Source organism: Castor canadensis, chromosome 7 (assembly GCF_047511655.1).
Source record: "Castor canadensis chromosome 7, mCasCan1.hap1v2, whole genome shotgun sequence".
Classification (NCBI taxonomy): domain Eukaryota; kingdom Metazoa; phylum Chordata; class Mammalia; order Rodentia; family Castoridae; genus Castor; species Castor canadensis.
Window position 1 is genome coordinate 75773232 of NC_133392.1, and position 23949 is coordinate 75797180.

Genomic DNA, 23949 nt, shown 5'->3' on the forward strand with positions numbered 1-23949 from the left:
AGAATAGGACCAGGTGACTTTTAAAGCCCCTTCCAACCCTGAGACATTCGAATTTAGGCCACAAATCAGGAGAATTGAAACCATCCTTATTTACAAGAGTCCCCCAGGGTGTCTGTGGGCACAGGTGACCCCAAGTGTTCACTTAGGGAAATGTCCACAGGTGTATTCAGATTTGGTTATTCCCCAAAGTTCTGTTTCTGACCAATGAAACTGGTCTTTCTCTGGTCACTGCTAAAATTCCAGAGACACTTTTCTGGGGAGAGGGCTCTACCATTACAGCCATTCCACAAGCCCTTTTTGCGTTGGTTATTTTTGAGATAGGGTCTCCCTTTATGCCAGGCCGGCCTAGACATTGACCCTCCTATTCATGCTTCCTACCTAGCTAGGATGATAGGCATGCACCACTGCGCCCAGCCATTGGTTGAGATGGATCTTGTGAACTTTTTGCCCTGGCTGGCCTTAAACTGCAATCCTCCTGATCTCTGCTTTCCAAGTAGCTAGGATTATAGGCTTGAGACACCATGCCTGGACTCCCAAAGACACTTTTCGAAAATGCAGATGTTTATTGTTTTGAAAATACAATGAATATTTAGGAAGACTTTCCTCACTTTCTCCGATATCCAGGCTCAGGGGCCATTAGGTCAAGTTAAGAGCTATGCTCAGGCCTGAGTGTTCTCCCTATCAACATGGAAGCAATGGACAGCTGATTTGGTCAATGACTGGAGAAGCCTGAACTTCTTTGGCACAGGGTCCTTGGGCCTAATCTGATTGCTCTGTTGTTAGAATGGTGTGAGAATTTTCCTCCACCTACAGTTTAATGTTTTCCAATGAGACTGGTAAATGAATGTTGTAGACTTGCCAGTGGGCGCAGGTGTGTATCCCTTTCTCAGTTGCTCATGGTCATGGGCTCTAAAACCAAACACTCTTCTGACTTCTCTCTGGTTGTGTGATAAAGAAGCATGTCAACTAAGACACCTGTTAGAACTCTATGTTCCCTGGTTCCTCCTCAGGGGACCTTGATTCAGTCAATGGGGAAGGCTAAGGCATCTGTGCAACCTGTACCCAGTTGATTCTGTGCCAAAGAAGCTTGGGAAGCTCCTGTTGAGGGAGGGAGAAATGACCCAAGAGACTCTGCCAGAGTATGCTCAGGTTGGCATTGTACACACACCTGGAAATGACCTGGGGCACAGGTGGAAAGAGAAGCCCAGGTTGATCTCACCCTCTGGTTTGGTAACGTTGGCTGGAGAGCACTGGAATCTGGGAGATAGAAGACTAAAATCTTGCTGAGGTTCCCACCCCCACCCCCATCCGTGGCCAAGGTTGTGCAAACAGGGCCCTGGGCTCTGGCTTCTTGGCCTTCTTCTTTGGTGCCTTCATGGGTCACTGCCCACCAGGTTCAGGAGAGCATTCTGGTAGTCACCACTGGTGTCATTCTGGGGAAGGAGACACAGGATGGTTAGAAGAGAGTGTTTGTGGCCTTGGCCTGTCCCGTCAGGAGCAACTGCTATTGTTTCTAAGAGTTGTGTTCCTTGGGTGGAGCCTGTCCCTTCAAGGGCTCCTAAGCCACAGACTCCATGCCATGTCTCCCCTCTTTCCATGTTCCTCATTTCAGGCTATTCTTTTGTATCTCCTTTTGATTCTCTTACCAACTATATGGGTGATGGTTATGGGAAATGAATCACAGAGACAAGTCTGCTCTTAAACAAGGAAGATGTGTGGGTAGCTTCCTTATACTGTCACTTGCCCCAGGGCTCTTCTCATGTTTCACTCAGGACCCTGGTGTGCCCAGCCCTTCACTATTCGACATGATCCTTCATGTGTTTGATACCTGTTATTGTAGTTCAGGGAGCCAAGCCTGAAATGGGGAGCTCGGAGCCATGCCTAGAGGCACAGCTTTTGGGTGGACAAGCCCAGCTTTGGGCCACATAGACCTGGACCACAGCTCTGTCATAACCCACTGACCATCCCTTCACCTCTGTGAGACTGACTCTCTGGTCTATAGAAAGCCATTGGTGATGATTTGCACCTTGTTGAGATAAGGTAAGGAGTGGATGGCAGACTCAGAAGCCAGCTCAAGTAGGGATCCAGTAGTGTTCATCCCCCAATAAGATGGGCCCCAAAGAACTAATGGCTGAAGCCCATTTCTTAGCCATCAGAAGATCCTTACAGGACTGTTACACAGACAGGGGGAACCAGCAAGGCCAAATTACCCAGTTCCTTTGCCACCATATGGTGGGCAAGGGGTAGAGCTGGGACGAGATCTGCTATGCTCTGGAGGAGTTCAGGCCTCATGGGAATTATCTATTCCTTAACGGCTCAGGGAAATTTGCCTGAAATCTTGTTGATTTTTAGATACATCTTAAAATTCCTTTTTTTGTCATTTTAGGAAAACCATTCATCTTGCCTGCTTTATCAAATTTATGAGTTCTATGCAGAGTTGTTATACATTTTCTATTAATTCCTATATAGGAATTTTAATGCTAGTTTCACTATTGATCTTCATTTTTGCTTTGATGGCATCTATGGAGAGTGATAAATATGCAAAAGAAAATGTTTGCCCAACTTCTTCACAACTTTAGCTGAATTTTATAAAGTGAAGACATTAGACAAAAATCTGAGAGGGATGGTTTTATGTGTTGCTGGAAAAGCAGCTTATTTGGATTCTTCAGTCATTAGCCTACCTGCTGGGTCTGTCTCCACAGTGGCTCTGTGTTTTACAGGTTGAAAGAATCATTTTTATCTAACAGTGTTTTTGTTTTCGAGAGTGTGACTGTGGCTCTATCTAGCTGGAATGTTGAGAAGGAATAAAAAACTCTCTGGTGCCTTAAGTCACCAGGTGTGGTTGAAAGAATTCATGACAATGAACCTGTGAGTGACCTGGAAGCAGCCCAGGTTGGCTTATGTTTAGTCCTCCTGTCTCCTGGTTGGGTTGGCTGGGAAGTCTAAAGTAGCACAAATAATTCTATCCCTCCCTCTCAACCCTTCTGCCTCCCTGCTGCCCCATTCCAAAACATCTTAAAGCAGAAGTGATTTTTAATCATACAGTTGCCCTTCGGTATTCAGGGGGGTTGGTTCCAGGACCCAACATACTTGAGCATCCACAGAGTATGCTCTGTATAAAATGGCATAGTGATTGCGGATAACCTACATAATTCTCCCATATACTTTAAATCCTCTCTAGATTACTTATATACCTAAGGTAATGTCAATGCCATGGAATGCTATTTAGGGAACAATGACAAGAAAAAAAGTCCATACGTGTTCAATACAGACACAATTTTTTCCTGAATATTTTGGTCCTCAGTTAATTGAACACACAAATGTAGAGGGCCAACTGTGTTGTATGAACTATGTGATTCTTGGATAATGTAGTTAACATCAGCCTTTGTAGGAAAGCTTAGTGACTTGACTCAGTAAAAGTGAAGACTTTGGGCACATTTGTCATGATTTGGTTTCTGTGACTAAAATTTCAAGGCCTCATTTTGCAGCAATTGCAAATGAGTTATTTCTCTCAGAGTTATAGCGGGGTAATGAGCACTCTGCATTTGAAGACACTAAAACTTTCACTAATTGGAATCTGGTTAGGCAATCCAGTTGAGTTCCTGAAAAGATTGCTTTCAAAATTACTTAAATCTAGATTGAGTGGGGACACTGATTTCCACTAAACTATTCTCATTGTCTCTTCAGATATGCTCCTTTCTGCATGGATGTGATGCATTTTTCAAAGGGGCAACCATAACTCAAATGCAAAGCCAACTTTTGGGCCAGACACAGACAGTCCTCCATACTTTGGTCTCCATGTGCTTCCCATGGGCTCTAGCCACACTACTCTCCTTCCTGTTCCCTGAACATGCTATATGGTAACCAATGCAAGTGTGATGTCCACTGGAAGGGATGGACACTTGTGACAGCATTCAGGTCTCCCAGGAATGTCTATACTACAAATTGGCATTAGAATTGGGAACCCATGACTTACCATGATCATGCTACTGAGAGTCTCACCATACATCTTCTGGAATTGTCTTTTGATAAGATTTAAGTCAATCTCACTCCTTGAAACGATGTTCCTTATCAGAGTTCCATCATGTGTCCCTATTCCCTGGACAAGACAGCAGCGATTAACCATCACAACTGGACGGGCTTTCCTGTCTACCTCTGTAATGACAGACAAACCTGTGTGGTCTGGTTCTGGGGCTTTATAGAGGGAGGGAGATGCAGGACAGGCCTCTGTTTCAGTGGAGGACACACTAGGAGAGTTGATTTTGTGGCACAGGGTTTCCATTCCCTCAGTCTCTTCTCACTCACTGCCCGTCTTTCTCCTTTTCAAAACCAAATGCCCCACACTGGAGTGTGCATCCAGTCTGCCATATTGGATTCTAGACACAAAATACTTACAGTGTCCTTAAAATCAACTTAGCTGGCTATATTTCATGAACAGAGTCTTCCTGCTCTCTATCTCCAATCAGTCTTGTGTCAGATGGATCCACATGGCCAAGGGAATCCCACACCCTCTCATTTCTGGGGCAGATGAGGCCAGAGGACCTGGGGTTTCTGGAGTGGCTCTTATTTTAGGTGGTGTCAGAGAAGGTGGGAACTGACTTTAGTCTTGGGATACTAATTTAACTCTCTTCTAGTTTAGTTCTAGATACCAGAAACTCCATCTGCAATGAATGGCATGTTTTTTTCCACTGGGGCAGCCTTTTTGGATAACAGTGGTGAGAGATTGGTACCCTGGGCACAGGTACAAAAACTGAACTGCGAGATGTGGCAACCTCCCTTGAGCTTATCAATGCCAAGGGTGCCTTGGTTCCCAGGCTGTGACATCCAGCAGCAAATCTGCTGTCAAGGAGATTTACATCTCCTTGCTGTGTAAATACCACAATGTACCTACACCCAGCACGACAATAAAGGAAAAAAAAAGGAGGCCATGTGGTGCAATGAAAAGCACAACTGGACATGTTTCAGTTCAAGTCCCAGATCTGCCACCTGTCAGCTGTGTGACCTTGAACATGAGCCTGTTTCACCATCTCCAGGATGGCAATTAGGACACAGGTTCATAGGGTTGTTGTGCGATGACATTGTTAAGGTACCAGTTCAAATTCACCTTTAGGAGATGTGGCTTCAGCCTTCCCTAGACTCGGTTTGCCCTCTGAGAACTAAAACTGTTCTGACACAGAAGAGGTTAGGACAAGAGGAACCCCATTGTTGAAGGCAGCAGTGGCCCTGAGCTCCTTGGCTGTACAGTTGGTGCTGTGTAGGGCTGGTTGTAAGGGAGGCAGTAGACAAGAATGGTTACCTTCATGGCATAGTAGAGTCTTTCTGCAAAGTAGCTGTGGAGGTTGCAGGTGCACTTCACTGACAAACAGAAAAGCTCTGTTAATGTCTGGAGGTTGTAGGTAGAGCTGCATATATCTTTTATTTATGTCTTGCCACAGGGTTAGCATTGTGCAAGGCTTGGCACACTTCTTTGTACCTTACCCACTTCCAAAATGGAGGCTTTGTGACAGGTGGGGTGGAGCAGGGAAGAAGCCTGAGGCACTGGGCACAGCTCCAAAGGCCCAGATATGAAATGTACTGAGTGCCTGTGGGGCTCTGATAAGTGGAGCTCAGCCCTAGAGTACTAGGGTACCAGGGATCTGGTCCAGATCAGACCCAGTGTTTGTTCTTCTATGGATGCATTGCTCATGGATGTTGATGCAGAGGCTTGGCACCTACACGGGAGGTAGCTGCTGAAGGAGCGTTGGCTTTGAGAGAGGGAAGTAGACATGTGTCTAAACTCTGCCTCGATGGTGCTGTGTGACTTTGTTACTCAACCTTCTGACTTATCTATGATGTGAGAGTGAGTGAGGCTTTAAGAAGAAATGAATAGGAAGTGCCCAGCACAGCAGGGCCTGCACAGCTTCTCTGTTTAGGAGGTGTTATTTTCTAGGATCTAGGGACAGGCTTTGGAAGCTGAGACTGGAGCAGGGGGCATGCCTAGATACTCCAACATAGACTGGATTTTTTCACAGTCATCAAAGTTGGCATGGGAGTCTCAGATGTTAACATCTATTAGGGAGAAAGGGATGCAATGGGGAGCCCCCTGGCTGCTGGGATCATCTCATCTGGGGAGGTGACCTGCAGTGACTCTTTCCATTTTAATCTTAGTTCTGGACCCCAAGATGTGCTCTGGGATGGGTCCTACTGTGTTGGGGAAAGTTCTCAATGTTCCCCAGTATCAGACCATCAACCTTTTGGTTGGGACTCAAATCACACATCATCATTTCTCCAATTGGCAACTGAGGTGGGGTCTGGGTGTTTAGCTCAGGTTCAGAGAGGTGGCTTTGCTCAGAGCTACACAACCGAAACAGAATGCTCCCTATGTGACTGCTGTAGATGGGCTCAGGACCTGGACCTGGTATCATCATGGACATGCATGTTCTCTCTCTCTCTAACACATACTCACACACTTGTGTACATGTGCAGATATTCCTGCAGCACTGGGGACCACGCAAGTAGAACAAAGAACAGTTCCAACAGGACACACTGAGACTAGGGATGGAATAGTCCTGGGGTCCTGGGGTATAGGCTGAGAGCATCAGGGGTGGGGATCTAGTCATTTGCTATCACCTCCTTGGGTCTGCTGACACATGTGTCTCCAAGCACCAAGCCCTGGTTCTTACCCACGGTGAGCATAGCCTCCTCCAGCGAGCCATGAGTCTCACTCTTGATGCTGTCTTCAATGCTCTTGTTGGCGATTTTCTCATACTCCTCAAACACTGTGGGAAGAAGGCCAATTTAGGGGACATGCAGATTACAGATTGCACACCAATGTGCTATCTTCCCTCCCTTTTGGTGGCCAGGGGAAGAGTCCTGGGCTTGCTGGCTCTGTCCCCACCTCCAAGACTGGACAAGACCACACCCTGGATGTCCAGTATGAAGGGAGAGGCTCTGCAGAAGGCCCGGTACCCAGCACAGCCTTGCTGCATCCTGTACCTCTCATCAGGTGAGTGGCACTGCGTGTGCACAGGATGGTGATGAATTTCATCTCGTCAGTTCCGAGAATCTTCTCACCTGCTGCATGCAGATCCTAGGATTGGGACATAGCAAGCCAGCGAATGAGACCATGGAGGTGAGGGCCAAAACCCAGAGCTCTGGAATTGATCAGCTCCTGTCCACTTGGCCAGGCCAGCATTCTCTTTGACAGGGAGTGCACAGTCCCAAGCTCTTTGTCCTCCAACAGCTCTGCTTTCAAAGCTCTTCTCCACACTGAAACCAAAGGTACTTTAGGGGACACACCCCTTCCTACCTCTGGGAGCACTGCACATCAACTCTCTACCAGCAGACGGATACACAGAGGTCTGGATATGCATGTCCCGCCCTAGGCTCAGAGCCCTCAGGTTGGTGGGCTAGTCCTGCCAGCACCAAGCTTTATCTTCCTTCTCTCAGCCTCTCCCATTCCTTCTTTGGAGTCTCTCTGACAACCTCAGTTTCCCCTTAGATACCAGAGGCAGGGAGCTGGCTTGTCGAACCCCAGCCTATGTCAAAAAAAGACCCCTAAGCAGAGGGGTTGGTGAGGCTCCCAACAGTCTGTCCTTGAGTCCAGATGGCAGGGGCAGGGCACAGCCTCACCTGTGCATCTTGGAGGGCCAGTCCTGAGTCCACAAAGCCGCTCACATCATCCCTGCTGCCCTAGGAGTAGAGGAGATAGCTCTGTTAGGTAGGCCAGAGCATAAGAAGCTGAGGGGACAGTGCGGCTCAGAGGATAGGCAGAGCAGTATTGACTGCTGTTTTTTGGTCATGGGGCCTTCAGCAAGCCAGCTATCCTCTCCAAGCCTCAGTTTTCTCATCTGTATGACCGGAGTAAAGGGCTGCCTCATGGGGATTGAGGATTTGGCAAGCTCAGCTAGGCGTAAAGCCTGACATGGGGCTTACATGAAGGACCTTCTCGGTAACAGGGTGCACTCCTCTCATTCCCAAGATGACTCACTTGGCTGAGTCAGGAGAGGTACAAGGGCTCTGAACTCCCACCATGCTGAGATGTACCCAATGAACCCAGACCACTGGGTTATCCCATGGCCCTGCCCTCACCTTAGTGCTCTGCTTGGGGGCTGCTCCCGGGGGTGGAGCTGTTGAGAGCCCCAAGCCACATAGCACTGGGAGCTTAGGTTGTGATACCTGTAGGAGGCACACCAGCATCCGCTCCAGGTAGCCTCTTGTGTCTGCTTGGATGTCTTTCTCCAGGCTGGACCCATAGTCTGCAGGGATACAGCACCAAGAGGCATAGGCCCAGGGTCTGACCAGGGGTTACTTTCCTCCTCCAGACCTGTTTCCCACACTTCTCCCTATAAAAGCCTTCTAGGAAGGACAAGACTTTGCACAGGGTGTGCACACAACATATAGGTGCCAAGAGATCTGTCAGTTGGTTGATCATTCAAAACCAGAAGTGACCTGGCACTCAAGGTACAAGCTCAATGCATAGAGATGGGGTCAGAGAGCAAGTCTAGGAGCTACCGATGGAACTGAATTTCATCTACAGGCTTGGCAAAGTCATAGCCTTCAGGCAAACTCCCCAGTAGGTACACACAGGGAGGACTAGCTGGCTTTTGCCCCAAAGGGTCCTTTCCAGTGTGGCCCAGTTTCCTGCCAGGCTGCCAAAGTTTGTGCCATTTCCAAGCAAGCATTTAAACTCATCCATCTTTACAGCCCCTTACCTTCCTTGTATGCCTTCATTATCTCCTGCAGCTGGTGTTTGGTCCGAGAGGCCAGGATCTCAATGATGACCCCCTCGCTGGTTCCTAAGCCCTGGGGAGAGAAACCTCTGTGTGCTGGAGTGCTCTGCTCGTGGCCCTCCTGTTCTTATCCACACCCTCTCTTCTCTAATTGCCTGAGCTTCAGGAAGCATTGGCCACTGCTCTGCCTCACTCTGAGATCTGATGGGGCCTCTGATGGAGGGTGTTACTGGGGAAATCCTCACATTTGTCTCTAGTGATGGATACTGAGGTCAAGCTCTGCCTCAATTTTCCCTCCTTAGGTGGGTGATCCTGTACAGGCAGCTCCACCTGTGGAACCTAAGCTTCCTAATCGGAAAGTAGGGATAAGTAAGTATCCCCACCCAAATGCAAAGTGCCTGGAACCACTTATACAATAAGTACTCTTTTAGTGGAAATGATCCTTGTACTGGGGCCCCAATCCCTCAATCTTCAAAACAAAAGGGGTGGTGAGAAGTAAAGGGGGCTAGAGAGGCTTGTGCATGGAACTGCACTCCTGGTCTAGCCTTATTTTGAGAAGTAGTGATTTGAGCTTCCTTGTGACCTATCAGTCTTGGTGTTAGGTAGCCTTCTGAGCAGCTGGCTATAAGGTCACTGGACTCAGCCAGGTCCCAGGTGCCCATTCCAAAACGTGGCTCAGGGGGAGTTACCTTCATGGCATCGTGCAGTTCCTTGGCCTCATATCTGTATGGTGGGTACATGAGGGCAACCATGAGTCTCTCAAAATTGCCCCTCAGCTCCAACTTCAAGGTCTCTGTGAGGTCCTAAGGCAGGAGCAAGGGAAGGTGAGATGACCTGTCTTCTAGGGTGCAGGTGGCAACTGTGCCCAGGGGCTTGAGCTGCATTCCCACATGGCCTCTGTCAAGTGCTGACTACAGTCTCTTGGGCCAGCTGCCTAGTCTCTCTGAGCATCAGCGTCCTCACGTGTTAGATGAAGATAGTGGAACTTCTGCTTCATTCCATTGCTTAGGGGGTGATGGAGAGTGCAACTCAAGCAGTGCTGGGCACATGCTAAGCTCATATAAGACAAAGTTGCCATGGCTTCCAAGACTGCAAGCTCTGAGGATGGCAGTGTGTTACTTAGCTAACCATTAAATGCCTGTCATTAGCATACAGACATTCAATGAAGGAAGAGAGGGAGGGTGGGAAGGAGCAAAGGAAGAAGGAAGAAAGGAAGGAAGGAGGGAAGGAGGGAAGGAAAGAAGGAAAGAAAAACTGTGACTCATATGTGTCTTTTTTTCTAAGGACACATGCCACAAAAAGCCAGCAGGACACACCCATCTATCTGCACAGAGCAGCAGAGACCACGGGTTTTGTTAGACCTATTGGCTACAACCTTTGGGACCTTGGGCAACTTACTCAACCTCTCTGAACTTCGGTTTCCCTAAGTGTTGGATGTGGAGAATAATGCATAGCTCTGAAGATTAAGGGAGAGGGACTGTAAAAATGCATGTCGGTTTCTCCAAGGAAATATTTGGGCTTCATCACTGATCTTCCCAAGTTAAATCCCAAAAAAGAAATGGCTTAAGCCAATGGAGACTTCCAAGCATGGTGGCTGTGCATGCATTTCTTACTGCATTCAACATGCACCTCCAAAGGGCTCTGTGCTAGGGGCAGTGGCCGAGTAGAGTGCTTGTAGAGTTTCCTGGTGGCAGAAGAGATGAAGCACAGTACAAGTAGTGCCAACATGAAAAGCATGTGACAGCAGGCAGGGAGGCAGAAAACAGGGCTCAGGATGGACCCTGAGGAGCACCTGTGAAGATCACAAGGAGAGAGAAAACTGAAAAGGAAGTGGGGCTGGGTTGCAGAAGGCCAGCACCAGGGTAGGGCTCAGTAGCTATAACTAGGTCTGCCAGTTAAAACAGAACAATCAGTTAAACTTGAATTTCAGATGGAAAAAACCCCAATAGCTTTAGTGTAAGAATGTCCCATATACACGTTTCCAATGAGTTTCAGTGAAGGATCTCCTCCAGGATGGAGCTGCCCCCATCTGCAGCCCCAGCACCGCCTTACCTTGCCAAACTGAGCCTTGAAGGACTTGGCGATCTGCTGCCGCTGTGCATTGCTTCTCTTGGTGAGCACATCGATGATGGCCTGCTCATTGGTCCCTGCAGGGGTATACAGTATGAGAACCCCTCTACTTCCAGGTGACCAGCGAGGGCTGGTGAGGGCAGCTGCTTCGTGGCTGAGCAGTGGGAACATCACCTGGATAGCTCTAAATGCCTGAATGGCTTTTTTTTTTCATGGTGTAAACAAGACAGAAAATCTACCTCTTTTTCCCCACATCCTACCCACATGATGTTGGGGTATGACTCAGGTTTAGCTTCACAGCAATAGAATCTGAGCACTAAGAGGCTTTGGATATCATTGCCCCTGGGCATTGCAGTTTGGCCAAGTGAGTTTTCCCTACCTGCCTTCCCTTGTGTTGGTCATGGTGGAGAAGGTCATGACCAAGAGTTCAGACCACTGGGTCTGAGATCCACCCCAGTCACTTGTGGACTGTGCAGTGTTGGACAAGCATGCATCCCTTTGTTCATGTGGGAAGTAGGTTTAACAGCAAAGATTTCACAGGAAACAGAAGACATGAGGATGCTCATCTAGGAATGAGCCTAGGAATGGTAGCTCTTCTCAATGCTTACCAGGCAGAGCCAGCTGAGGGGTGAAACCTGGCTGGGGTGAGACCAGGGCTTATACTGTGGGCTGGCCATCCCTTTACCACTCATGGTCATGTGGAGGTTGGCACTGGGCAAATACTGGATACAGGAAGGAAGTGATCTCTTTGGCCAGTCAACGTGGGGTGGAGGCAAGCTGCAGAACCTACATGGCTAATGTGCCACGGACCCTTGGGCAGCCCTGGTGAACTTGGGAATCTATACACCCATGCCGGGCCCTGAGCCAGGACCATCTCATCTAAAAATCACAGTGACACAGGGAGTCCAGAATTCCTAGGGTCTTTTTACAAGTAAGAAGGCTCAGACTGGGGGGGTGAAGCCACCTGGTCAAGGACACAGCAAATATCTCCCCTCACATCCCCGCTACTCAGGAAGGAACAGTCACCCACCCTGGTGCCTATGTGAGGTACTGAGTAAAGGAGTTACTCTTAGAGTAAAACAGGGATACCTTTGGCTATCCCTTGTCATCTACTTTTCAGGGCTGTTAGTAGACATGGAGCCCCAGATAGGTACAGCCATCCAATGGCAAGGCCGAGGATAGTCACTCACCGATTCCCTTCATGGCTTTGTAGAGGATTTCTGCATCAGGGTCTGGGTTGAAGTGGGAGCTCTCCTTCACTGTGATACCCTCCTGTTCAACCTGCAAAAGATCCATGCTTGCCCAATTCAGGATGGGGCAGGGAAGGTGGGGAAGTCTCCTGGCCCACCTTGTAGCCCCCCCGGGCAAGGTAAGTAACTTCCCTTAGCACTGAGCCCAGCTAGGCCAGTGCAGGTCAGTGGCTGAGCCCCGACCAGAGCCTCTGAGGAAAGATCTTGCAGGGAGAAGCCACTAAGTCTCTCCTATCCTCACCTGGGCCACCTGAGGGTAGGCAGCAAGTTTACTGTCTCCAGTGCCATCGCAGCAGGAAGGGTGGGAAAATCAGTGCATAAGGAATGGCTTCCTGGAGCTGAATGACTGTCTTGAGCATGCATCTTGGCATGGTTTTTTGTTTGCAAGGAATGGCTTGAACTCAGCCTGCCCTCTCCTATGCTCAGGGGGTTTACGAGTCCACAGGCTCATGGAGGTCAGAGGAAAAGGTTTAGAAAGAATTGCAGGACACTCTGTGGATTGCAAAAGTAAACTAGACAACCTAAAAATAAACCAGATAACCTGGGCCAGTGTCTTGCAAGCATCCAATTCAGGGTATGCCTGAGGGCTGCTTAGATGTGTGCCCAGCATGGTTTCTCTGATGCTTAAGATGAATGACCTCTAAGGATATGCCTTGTGGGGACAGATGGTAAGGGGTGGAGGGGAGTTGTAGATAGGCATTTAACCTGAGGGAGATTCAGAAATCCTTCAAATGGAAAGGAGCTTAGTCACATTCAATCTGATCTTCCACTTACCTATTCACTGAATTCTTTCATTGCCTCCACCCACCTACCTGCTTTCCCACCCACCCACTCATCCAGTCATCTATTCATCCATTCTCCACTTAGTTATTTAATCACTACATCCACCCAGCTACCCTCCATTCCTTTCCTCTCCTCTGCTCTCCTCCCCTCCCCTCCCCTTCCTTTCCCTTTCCTTTTCCCTTCCCTTCCTTTTCCCCTTCCCTTTCCTTTCCCTTCCCTTCCCCCTTCCCTTCCTCTACCCTCTTTCCTTTCCCTTCTCCTTCACTTTCCCTTTCTTTTCTCTCCCCCCTCACATTGGATACAAAGTGTAGCTTAATTTCCCAGCAATTGCACTAGATAAGTAAGCATTAATGCCTTTTTTACAGGACGGGAACCTGGGCTTGGTGACAAAGCTTCCTGCCCTGCTCCCTTTCCTTTTCTCACTTCCTTCTCCTCCCCTCCCTTTCCTTTTCCCTCCCCATATCTCTTCCTTCTCCCTCTCTCTTCCCCTCCCTTTCCCTTTCCCTCTTCCTTTCCCCTCTGTCAGGTGCATTGGGTACAAAGTATAGCTTAAGGTCTTTCCCAGCAATTGTACTAGATAAGTTAGTGTTAATGTCTCATTTTACAGGCCAGGAACCTGAACTTGGTGACACAGCTAGTAAGTGGTGATGTTGGCACTTTACCCACAGATTGATGCAGAATCTCTGTCCACCTCCCCCTCCACTAATGAGTCAACCTTTTCCAGACTCAGACTCAGACAGAAAGCTCTCGAATATCTGTCAATGCAGCTGGCAATTGCAATGTGTGGCCCCCAAGTCCCTGGTCACCCTAGAAGGTGTGGATTTGAGCCACACAGTTCTTCCAGGCCAAGTTCTCCTGCTTACCACCCTCCCCGCCTGCCATATTGGAAAAGAAATGCCACTGATCCATCCCTGGTGCCTATTTACTCTCCCATGCTCCAAGTCATGGATATTGATTGGCTCCCCAACAGCAGCATATTCCCCCAGGTTACTCTCTAGGTCAAAGCCCTTCAATGGCTCCCCATTGCTGTTAAGATTAAATGCAAACTCTGCAGCTTGACATGTGATTCTAAAGGATCTGCCCTGCTTGCTTCTCCAGATTCATCTCTAACTTACCTAGGGTATTCAAGCCATATTGAGCTAATTCCCCCCAGAGCCTAGCCTCCCGCCCTCCTTCACCTCTCATATACTCTTCTCTGCAAGGAGGAGTGTGCTGGATTCTCTCCAGAAGCAGGCACAAGTACATACACCACACATTCACACAGAAAACTCAAGCAGGAAACCCCTTCTCAAGTGGTCTTACCTCTCAGGGGCCTACCTCTGGACTCCCCCTGTCTCTCAATAACCCCATTGCATGTCAAGGTTTCTTTGTTTGTCCACTTCAATCGCCCCAATCCCCAACCCCTGCCTCCAGTCTCATCTCTGCCAGGAGCTCCTCTAGGCATGGGCAGTTTCTTCCCTGTTTTCTTTCCAGGGCTTGGCGTAGCAGTTTCTGCCTTTACATTCTCTTGGGCCCCCCCAAGTTCCCATCATCACCCAGCTTGGTACAGGAACCTGACTCTCCCACTTGCCCCTACTTACCCAAGCTTTCCACCAGGCCATCTTGTTCACCTCAAGGCCACCTTTCCTGGGGAGATGAACAGACACTAGTCTGCTTCTATACAGCTACTGCCCAAGTCAGCCCCTGTTGCACACTGACCTGCTGATCAGACACGTCAGCGGGTGTGGTGGTTTAAGTAGGCTCAAGCCCCACCCAGGCCCACCCCTACCCACCTCCACTCCCTCTGTGCTCTTCTTGGCTCTGGGCCCCTCCTGAGGCTCCAAGGAACTGCCCAGGCCTGCCCTGAGGATCAGAGGATTCAATGCTGAATGTTTGGGCGGTGGCAATCCCACACACTGGAAATTCTGAGGAAGTCTTTGAAAGCCGACTTAGTAAGCAACCACTGTAGTTTCAGATGAGTTCAGCTAATGTGGAACAAAAAAGTACACATGTGTTCATTCCAAGTATTGCACTTGTCCTACAAAATCAACAGTGCCATGGGAGTTCGGCAAAGGACAAAAGGAGACAACAGCCTCCATTCATGGGGGATGTGCTATGTTTAAACCTCTTTTCAGTTGCTCTGTGAACTCTGTCCTCTCAAAGTGTCAGCTTCTTCACAGCCCTAAGAAGGAGGTCTGAGCTCTGTGTGCTAGAGAGTAGGACTGAGAGGCTCCAGGGCTTCAACAATTTGTCCAAATGACACATCTCATGAGCAGCAGAGGCATGGTCCACCAGGCCTCTTGGATTTCAGGCTTCCATCTCTGCTGGGGTGCTAAGGGAAGGGGGAATCTCCTCGGGAAGAGGTCCATTTTTGCCTCTCTGGGGTTTGCCTATGAAGCTTAGCATGTTCCCCCAACACAGTTTTTCCCACACCAGCCACAGCCCAGCCAACTCCTACTCACTCTTCTGTGTAAACACTCTGCTTGTGTACACCTGGATCCTTCAGTGAAAAATACCTCCTGGTGGAGTGAATTTGTTTCAAGTCCAGTGAAACCTTGCAGGTGACACATGCAATTTGTCTGGTGATACAAAATGCTCAGGTTTCCTGACCTGAGGTCCAGTGCTCTTTGCTCTGCTCAGGCGGCTACTCTTGCTGGTGGAGGCTGGTGTGGGTGGAACGGAACTCAGCCAGCAAGCAGAAGGTGTGGAGGCAGCCATGCCCTGGGTGAGCCACTGCCCAGATTCGCCTGGAAATTTGGGGGAGCCATGATGTGCACAGTACATGGGACATCACCAAAGGGGAAGATTGTGGCTGCATCTGGTCCCATGGGTCAATGGAGGCCCAAACTCTCCTGCCGTCTCCTCAGGAGGAGTTTGTTTCAGGACCAATGTGCCTGCACTGCTCTTCCCAGGATCTCAGCCACCCTGGGAGCAGGTGTACATTGAAGTGTGGCCACACAGGTCCAAAAGTGTGGGTGCCTGGACCCAGTGAGTCTGTGAGCAGACTCCCTCCAGGAGGGTCTGCCCAAAGTCTAGCTATAGATGGCTGAGATGTGCCTCTTGAAGTAGCAGCAGTAAGGAGGACCCTAGGATGAGCCCAGACAGAAATGCCAGCCACTGGGTGCAGGAATGGCTCCAGGGGTGGGTGTAGGGAGTGCACCAGACCTAGTTCTCTCATTAGAGGCCACAGGAGAGGGCTGGTCCCTGCATGGCCTTCTCCCACATGTTTTCATGCCCTCTTCTCAGGCCTGGTCACAGCCAGCACTGGCAGCCAGAGGCCCACTTCCTCAAGCTCTTTCCTTGACTGGCTCTGTGAAGGTCAGCACCTGGGCCCATTCTTTCTGGTCTTTCTCTTGGCAACTTTACTGGTCCCCCAGGACCTGGTCCCTTCGGCCAGCCCTTCTCCCTCTCCACATCTGTAGGTCTGACCCTGCCTACCATTTGGGATCACGTTTTGAAATCTCTCAGCAAAGAGGGCCCTGAGTACCATAAAGGACACCCAGTCCTATAAGAATTCTTGGCCTCAACTCTCCCATCCTCTGTCAAGTCCCATGTCATCATGGGTCTCTGGCATGGTGAGTCATCCTTGCATCCAGTTGGGAGCCCTACACTCACTTACTAATGCCCATATTCTGCTTCATGTCTGTTTCCCCTACTTGGGTGGGCACTGGGGAACTGGGCAGGCCTGACCATGGACCTCTATCCCATCTGTAATGATCCTCTTCCCATGGGTAACCCAGCTGACTATGGCCATGTGATGTTACTAAGCCAGGCCAGATGAGGGCATCTGGAACCTTTCTGTTCCTCTGAGGCCTGGGGTCAGACTGTCTAGGCACGTTGGGCCAGGTCCTCATAAAAAATTAATTAAATCTCGCACTTCCTGCCACTTGGATGTGCCCTAGGAGGACCATACCAGGCTGTGAGAATCTTGCTCAGGGCTTGAGGGTGCTTAGGATTCAGCCTGGCTGAGCTGCTGTGGGTTCCCAGATCCCACTACATGTGTCACTCGGGCCTCAAAGAGTGCTGGGTTATGTGTGCTCCAGGCACTGAGTTGAGTGTAGGTATCTGGTGTAGGCTCTGGGAGCAACCCTGCAAACTGGGGACAAGAGTAGAAGGGAAAGCATGGGATGCATTTGAGCAAAGGGCAAGGGTTTATCTAGCCTGGGACCTAGGGTGCTGGGGAAGGCTGTTCTGACAAAGAGATCTTTGTGGGACCCTGAAGAATCCTAGGAGCTAGCCAGGGAGGGGAACGGAGGCTTGGCCTGGTGCTGGTGTACAGGTGAAGCATGCATGCAACAGGGCAGAGTGTGTTGAGCCTGGGCACGGCATCCAGTCTATACTGCATGGCTCCTTTCCATGTGTATCATCACCAGGAGGGAAAAGCATGCTCTTACTGTTAGAGGATGTGACCCATTGCAGCTTAGAATGGCTGCAAAGTCAGCACTGTAAGACACAGGTGGGGCTGGGAGTACTAGGAGAGGCTTGCAGGCTGGTAAAGGATGTCTGAGTTCAGCCAGAGTTCATGGAGATGGTGTCAGGGCTTGTGTCTAGTGCCCAGTGTCCTCCCAGGACCCATCCAAGGGAAGTGCAGGGTGCAATGAGTTCCTCCATGAAGATCCAGCACAGGGTGCTTAGGTGTCTTCCAATCTCAGTGTGACACAAGGGCTGAGGTTGCTTCTGGCAGTTTAGAGGAAGGGAAGGGAGGTGATAGGATGAGGTAAAGTTGTGAAGCTGGTGGTTGGCAGGTTAGAAACAGTCATGTGGTGTTGGTAGAAATGTTGGACAGAGGCTGACCCCAGTGTACCAGATCTGAGTGAGGACTGCCCAAGTCCCAGGTGACAGGCCGGCTTTCAACCATCCATGCACAGACCAGGAATGTGGTCTTCCCTGTCAGTGAGCCTGTTCTCCACCTTTGACATTTGGAAGGTACACTTGTTTTCCTTCCAAGTGTTGCCCTGGTTCAACACAAGTGTTAGTGCAATGGGAACTAGGCAAAGAACACAGGAGATAACAGCCTCCATTCATGGGGGATGTGCTATGTTTAAACCTCTTTTCAGTTGCTCTGTGAACTCTGTCCTCTCAAAGTGTCAGCTTCTTCACAGCCCTAAGAGGAGGTCTGAGCTCTGTGTGCTAGAGAGTAGGACTGAGAGGCTCCAGGGCTTCAACAATTTGTCCAAACGACACATCTCATGAGCAGCAGAGGCATGGTCCACCAGGCCTCTTGGATTTCAGGCTTCCATCTCTGCTGGGGTGCTAAGGGAAGGGGGAATCTCCTCGGGAAGAGGTCCATTTTTGCCTCTCTGGGGTTTGCCTATGAAGCTTAGCATGTTCCCCCAACACAGTTTTTCCCACACCAGCCACAGCCCAGCCAACTCCTACTCACTCTTCTGTGTAAACACTCTGCTTGTGTACACCTGGATCCTTCAGTGAAAAATACCTCCTGGTGGAGTGAATTTGTTTCAAGTCCAGTGAAACCTTGCAGGTGACACATGCAATTTGTCTGGTGATACAAAATGCTCAGGTTTCCTGACCCGAGGTCCAGTGCTCTTTGCTCTGCTCAGGCGGCTACTCTTGCTGGTGGAGGCTGGTGTGGGTGGAACGGAACTCAGCCAGCAAGCAGAAGGTGTGGAGGCAGCCATGCCCTGGGTGAGCCACTGCCCAGATTCGCCTGGAAATTTGGGGGAGCCATGATGTGCACAGTACATGGGACATCACCAAAGGGGAAGATTGTGGCTGCATCTGGTCCCATGGGTCAATGGAGGCCCATGCCAGACCTTTGTGTGTCCAAACTCTCCTGCCATCTCCTCAGGAGGTGTCTGTTTCAGGATCAAGTTGCCTGCACTGCTCTTCCCAGGATCTCAGCCACCCTGGGAGCAGGTGCACATTGAAGTGTGGCCACACAGGTCCAAAAGTGTGGGTGGTTGGACCCAGTGACCCTGTGAGCAGACCCCCTCCAGGAGGTCTAGCTATATAATGGCTGAGATGGTGCCCCTTGAAGTAGCAGCACTAAGGAGGGCCCTAGGATGAGCCCAGAGAAAAATGCCAGCCACTGGGTGCAGGAATGGCTCCAGGGGTGGGTGTAGGGAGCCTACCATACTTAGTTCTCTCCTTAGATGTCACAGGGCACACCCATGCAGTAAGGCCACAGAAGAGGGCTGGTCCCTGCCTGGCCTTCTGCACACCTGTACTCATGCCCTCTTCTCAGGCCCAGTCCCAGGTGACAGGACTGCTCTCAACCATCCATGTACAGATCAGGAATGTAGTTTGTCCTGTTAGAGGGTCTGTTCTCCACTTTTGACCAGTTGACCTGTCAGGACTCCCCCAGCCTGCACTTCTGCATCCTTAATCCTGATTCCTTCCCTCAGCAGCAGACACCTCTTTGGATTTCTCAATTGTTGGCAAATCAGAACATACAGCAAGTGTGTGTGTGTGTATGTGTGTGTGTGTATGTGTGTGTGTTTGTGTGTATGTGTATGTATGTGTGCATGTGTGTATGTGTGTGTTTTTGTGTGTATGTATGTGTGCATATGTGTGCATGTGTGTGTATGTGTATATGTGTATGTGTGTATGTGTGTGTGTGTGTGTGTGTGTTCCTGCTACCTCTGACTGCAGAGAGGAGCTTTAGCTCCTGGGTGCCACTGTCATGTCTGTGGCTTATCCTGGTTTTCTGTACTTTTGTACACATTGCAGACCCACCTTTCCCATCATTCTGATGAGGACTAGGCATGTAGTTAGGAAAACTTGTGGTTGAAAACCATGACTTAGATGTTGATAAGGAAAAATCCCATCCCGGACTGCTGTCTTTATCAAAATGACTTGTGACATATGGCTATCTTGGTGACCTGCAACCCCTGGAGCCCACATAAAAGAACAGCCCCAGGCTGACTATTCAGGCATCTACCTCCTCTGCTCAACATGTGGGAGGACATGTAGCCCAGGCTTAGAGGTAATTACACACAACCCAGTTTTCTAGGACCAACCACTCCTATCTTTGCAATAAAATCGTGCTGTTCGGTTCCTCCAGCACACGCTCCTTCTTGGTTCTGCCCCTGCTTGATGGTGTGTCTTTGCTTTCCTTGTGTTTCACTTTACATCAACAATCCTGCCTCAGCCCTTATCAGAGCAGCACCAGCTGCACCTCCTGTGCTCAGATGCCTGCTGCTTCAGTTCCTGTAAACTTCTTGCTTTCTGTTTGATAAATTCTTTGACCAACCTGTGGTACTGAAAACCTCCAATAATTCCTTTTTCTCTTCAGCTCTGCGCTTTGCTTTTATTCTTTGCAAATTGCCTTTTTCACAATTCGCTGTTCCTGCCTTATATTTTTATCCTCTCCTGTATCTTTTTAAAAACATTTATACTTATTTTAATGTTCTCTGTAGATCTCTCTATTCTCTCTACTTTCTTCCCTCTGAATCTCATTTCTTATATCTTGTTTCTTGACTCTTTTTGGATCAGTACTGAGGATATTTCTTTCTGCCTCCTTTTCAGCAGGAAGTGGGTTTCCTTATGAAAACCCTGGTTGGGAAGGTGATTTCAGGGGAGAGTTTTGCTGAAACCTGTCACACACCCTCAGTGTAGATGGGCTATCATGTTAACTTCTCAGCATAGATTTTCTGCACTAACTCACTGAAAACTTAGGGCAGTGCTTTTCCTCAGGTGTCCAGTGCAGGTGGCTCTGTTCTGAGCTGTGTCCTGAGCTAGGGATGAGGTTTCTGGTCCTTTTTTAGGAGGCGAGGTTGGGCAGGGAGAATTAGCCATCTGCAGCTCTGGCTTATGAGGGCTAAAACCTCAGCTCAAAACCCTTCCAAGAACCAGGCATCTTAACCTTGGAGGCATAAGCCCTGTCCTTATGTCCTTGGTGGTCTAGCACCCAATGGCTGATTTGGCTTCCTTCAAGTTTCCTCCTTTAACAAACGTTTCTTAAAACTTTTCTGGCACTTAGAAAATTGATTTTCTTGATTCGGCTGAATTTTGGATTAAAAAGTTATGCTCAGCCTTGAAGTTTTGGTTGAGATTGGTGGGCATTCACCTAGATGGGTGCCCATATGCCTAGAGGTGTGTCTTCTTCCAGTAGCTTTCAGTTGCTCAGGACAGGCACAGGAAAGGTAAACAATTGTCTCCATCCATCTGAGTCTGATTTATCCCTGAGCATGGGACAGGGGTCAGGGACAGGTAGTGTGTTAGAATGAGAGTGGGCATTGGAGAAAGAAACAGAGATGTGGATGGATTGGAGGTTAAAATCAGGTTAGTATTGAGATGGGAGTGAAAAGTTACAAACTAGAAGTATCCTGTGTGGGTTAAAGAATGTCTGAATTGCATGTTCAGCAGATGACAGGGTTCGGGATGTGTTTGGGGGGTAGAGCGATAACTCAAGTCCTAGGTCAAGGTCACCATGTTAGATGGGTTGTCTCATGAAAGTAGAGGCTCCCTGGATAACAGCTGCCCTTAGGTTGGAGAGCATGTCACCCAGGTGCCTAAGTCTGCTGGGAGTGAGAAGGAGATGGTCTGAGAGTGTGAGAAGGGGTGGGGGTGCAGCATGGTTGGCAATCTGGTGGAAAGTAACACATTGAAAGGGGAACAGCCAGGCTGCCCTAAAGATGGCTATGAGGGGGTATCAGAGGACTCGTCTTTTTCCCAGAAGACACTGACAGGACTACCGAGGATGAGGGTGTTCTTCAACTCTTTAGTGCTGGTGGTCAACACGTGAAATCAATCAACAGGAGACAGCCCCGGGTGCTCCTAAGGGGATGTGTGTGTGTGTGTGTGTGTGTGTGTGTGTGTGCATCCCATGTGGATGAAGTAGAATCCAATCAAAAACGAAGAAGGGGAGAGAGTAGGGGGAAATAAAAAGGAAAGCTCCCGGCACTTCATCGGACTACTTGTTTTCGGGTCCCCTTCTCGCTGGGAGAAGTCTGTACTTTCACTTTCAATACTTTCTCTTTCAATAAAACCCTGCGCTGAGCTGTTTGTTTCCTGCCTTTTAATTCTTTAATTAGCAGAGAAAAAGAACCCTCCTCAGCCTTCTGATGGTATCAACACGATGGGCACAAAACCAACAGAGTGGCAAAATCTCCAATATATTTAGTCCATGATTCTGCAAATATTGATGCTTTAAAATGATTTTGAATGCTGGTCTAATAAACAAATGTTAGCTTTGAGTGCCACCTTCTGGAACAACTGACCATTGTTGGTCAATTAGTGTCCCCCTCATCCCCAGGCCTCAAGGAAGTTCTTGGGCACCTAATGCCTGAGGCAGCCAAGTCAGAAAGCCCTGGTTGGGGGGCGGGAGTATCTAGGAGATACCCCTCAACACATCACCTTGGGGACAGGGATTTCATTTTGTAAACACATTTCAGACCATACATCTAGACTTACACCTCTCCCTATTCCCCTTCCAAGATGGCAGATGTGGGACTTCTCCATCGCCATAACCGAGTGAACCAGTTCCTACAGTAAGTCTCCTTTTATAGATACCTATACTTATCCATTGCTTCTGTTTCAATGCTAATACACAAACATCTGGGTCTGGCTACCTGTTTTCTTGGAATGTGAAATAGAAAACAGAGAGGAGGGAGTGGAGCAAAAGGAGAGAGAGAGAGAGAGAGAGAGAGAGAGAGAGAGAGAGAGAGAGATGGAGTCTTTCAGGGGCTATCTTACCAAGGTGTGTGAAGTGTGAATTTCCCAGCTCAGTATAGAAGCAAGCAATAGGAAATGGGATTTCCTTCTGACACTCTAACCTCCTGGTGCTCAGTCAAGGGGATGGGGGAAATGCACCAGGTTGTAGCTCTGTGTGGGCACACGTTCCAGCAGCGGTGTTCCCTGTGTCCCTAGAGGAGGCTTGCACTATCCCTAGTAGGAGTCTAAGGAAGGTTCCCAGCTTCAAGTAACCTAAGTACCAACCCAGACTTGGAGATTATGCTGAGGGATAGCAGGGAGGAGCTGAGCACTGGAGTCTAGGAGAAGCCCAGCCTGGTGAAAGTTGGGGGAGCTGACTGCTGACTTTGTCACCAGCAACCCCAGGGGATTGCTCGGTAGATAGTTGGTCAGAGATGGGAGAGGCCAGGAAGGATAGGGGACGTCTGTTCTGGAAGCTGGAAGGATTCAGATGTGGGACACAACAGAGAAGTTGAGGAAGGGTCAAGAAACTCCCCAAAATGAGTGCTTTGAAGGGCAGTTATGTGATCTAGAGAAAGCCTGAAACCAACCCCTACATGCATAGTACGTGACATACCATTTTCTTTGGAAACATGGGAAATAGTATGGTCATCACTTTCCATCCAAGTCAATCAATACTGATCATAAACCAAGACCTGCCATGTTTTTACCTGCACTTACCTTAGAGAAATTCAGGAAAATCCTGACTATTAACCTTTAAGAAGATGGAGGAAGGTGGAGGACTGTCATTCCATTAACTATCAAGATGAACTTGGGATGACTCAGTAACCTGGGCCATGGCCTCCATGGGGGCCCTCCAGAGGACCATGGTATGCCTTGTTGGGTTCTCATGCCTCTGTGCCTGGCACCTAGGTAGTCACACAAACATGCTGGGTGGTAGAATGCTGTGTGCAAAACTCAGCTGTCAGTATCTTGGTATTTTTCTCTGATGACTCAGGACACACGAGGGAGGTTTGCCTGTTCTGGTGAAATGCAGATGGTTCTGTGAAATCCCCTGGGTTTGAGCATTCTGGGGTGTCTGGAAAGGGAATTAACACTTCCAGAAGGGGTTTTACTTCTTTCTAGAACACATTCAGAATTTGGATCGTGAAAAAAAAAAAAAGAAACCAGAGACATGAAAAACAGGATATGAAAACTTTAAATACTTCTTTTTGCCAAAATTTAGAGAAGGAGACCGAGGATAAAATTTTTATTTCAAAAATTAAGGGGGAGGTTTCATAGAGAATTTTGCATAAGACTCTATGTGTCCATCTCTTGGGGACAGGTGAAGAGAAGGTTGGTAGGGAGTGGGACTCATCCATGCTTAGCATCCCTATAGCACCAGGAAGCTTTGTCCTGACAGTACAGTACAAATACGTCCAGACAGTGGAGCATCTCCCCATCACAGACTCCTGTTGATCAGCAACAAATGCCAATGCCTTTGGACTCAAAACCAAGACTCAATACATATGTCCAATTCAACAAACAAAAGCCTCTTAATC

The 23949-nt window shown here is 48.8% G+C and overlaps 1 protein-coding gene across 1 annotated transcript; it reads right to left on the bottom strand.

Annotated features, from left to right (window-relative positions):
* Nucleotides 1-540: 540 nt before the first annotated feature.
* On the bottom strand, nt 541-14552 carry LOC109684767 (annexin A8). The gene is made up of 12 exons (XM_020161311.2): nt 14395-14552; nt 11972-12062; nt 10764-10858; nt 9401-9514; nt 8694-8784; nt 8158-8237; nt 7612-7671; nt 6976-7069; nt 6663-6758; nt 5297-5355; nt 3977-4099; nt 541-1433 (listed from the first exon to the last, which is right to left on the bottom strand). Exons 1-12 carry the CDS (start codon nt 14413-14415, stop codon nt 1374-1376), a joined length of 984 nt encoding a protein of 327 aa, XP_020016900.2. The 5' UTR covers nt 14416-14552; the 3' UTR covers nt 541-1373.
* Between the last annotated feature and the right edge of the window lie 9397 nt (nt 14553-23949).

Coding starts and splice junctions, on each gene's coding strand:
- LOC109684767 (XM_020161311.2), bottom strand. CDS start 14,415: ATGGCCTGGTGGAAAGCTTGG. Junction 8,238..8,693: donor AATGAAGGCATACAAGGAAG/GTAAGGGGCTGT, acceptor GTATCCCTGCAG/ACTATGGGTCCAGCCTGGAG. Junction 4,100..5,296: donor GACTCTACTATGCCATGAAG/GTAACCATTCTT, acceptor TGTCTTGTCCAG/GGAATAGGGACACATGATGG.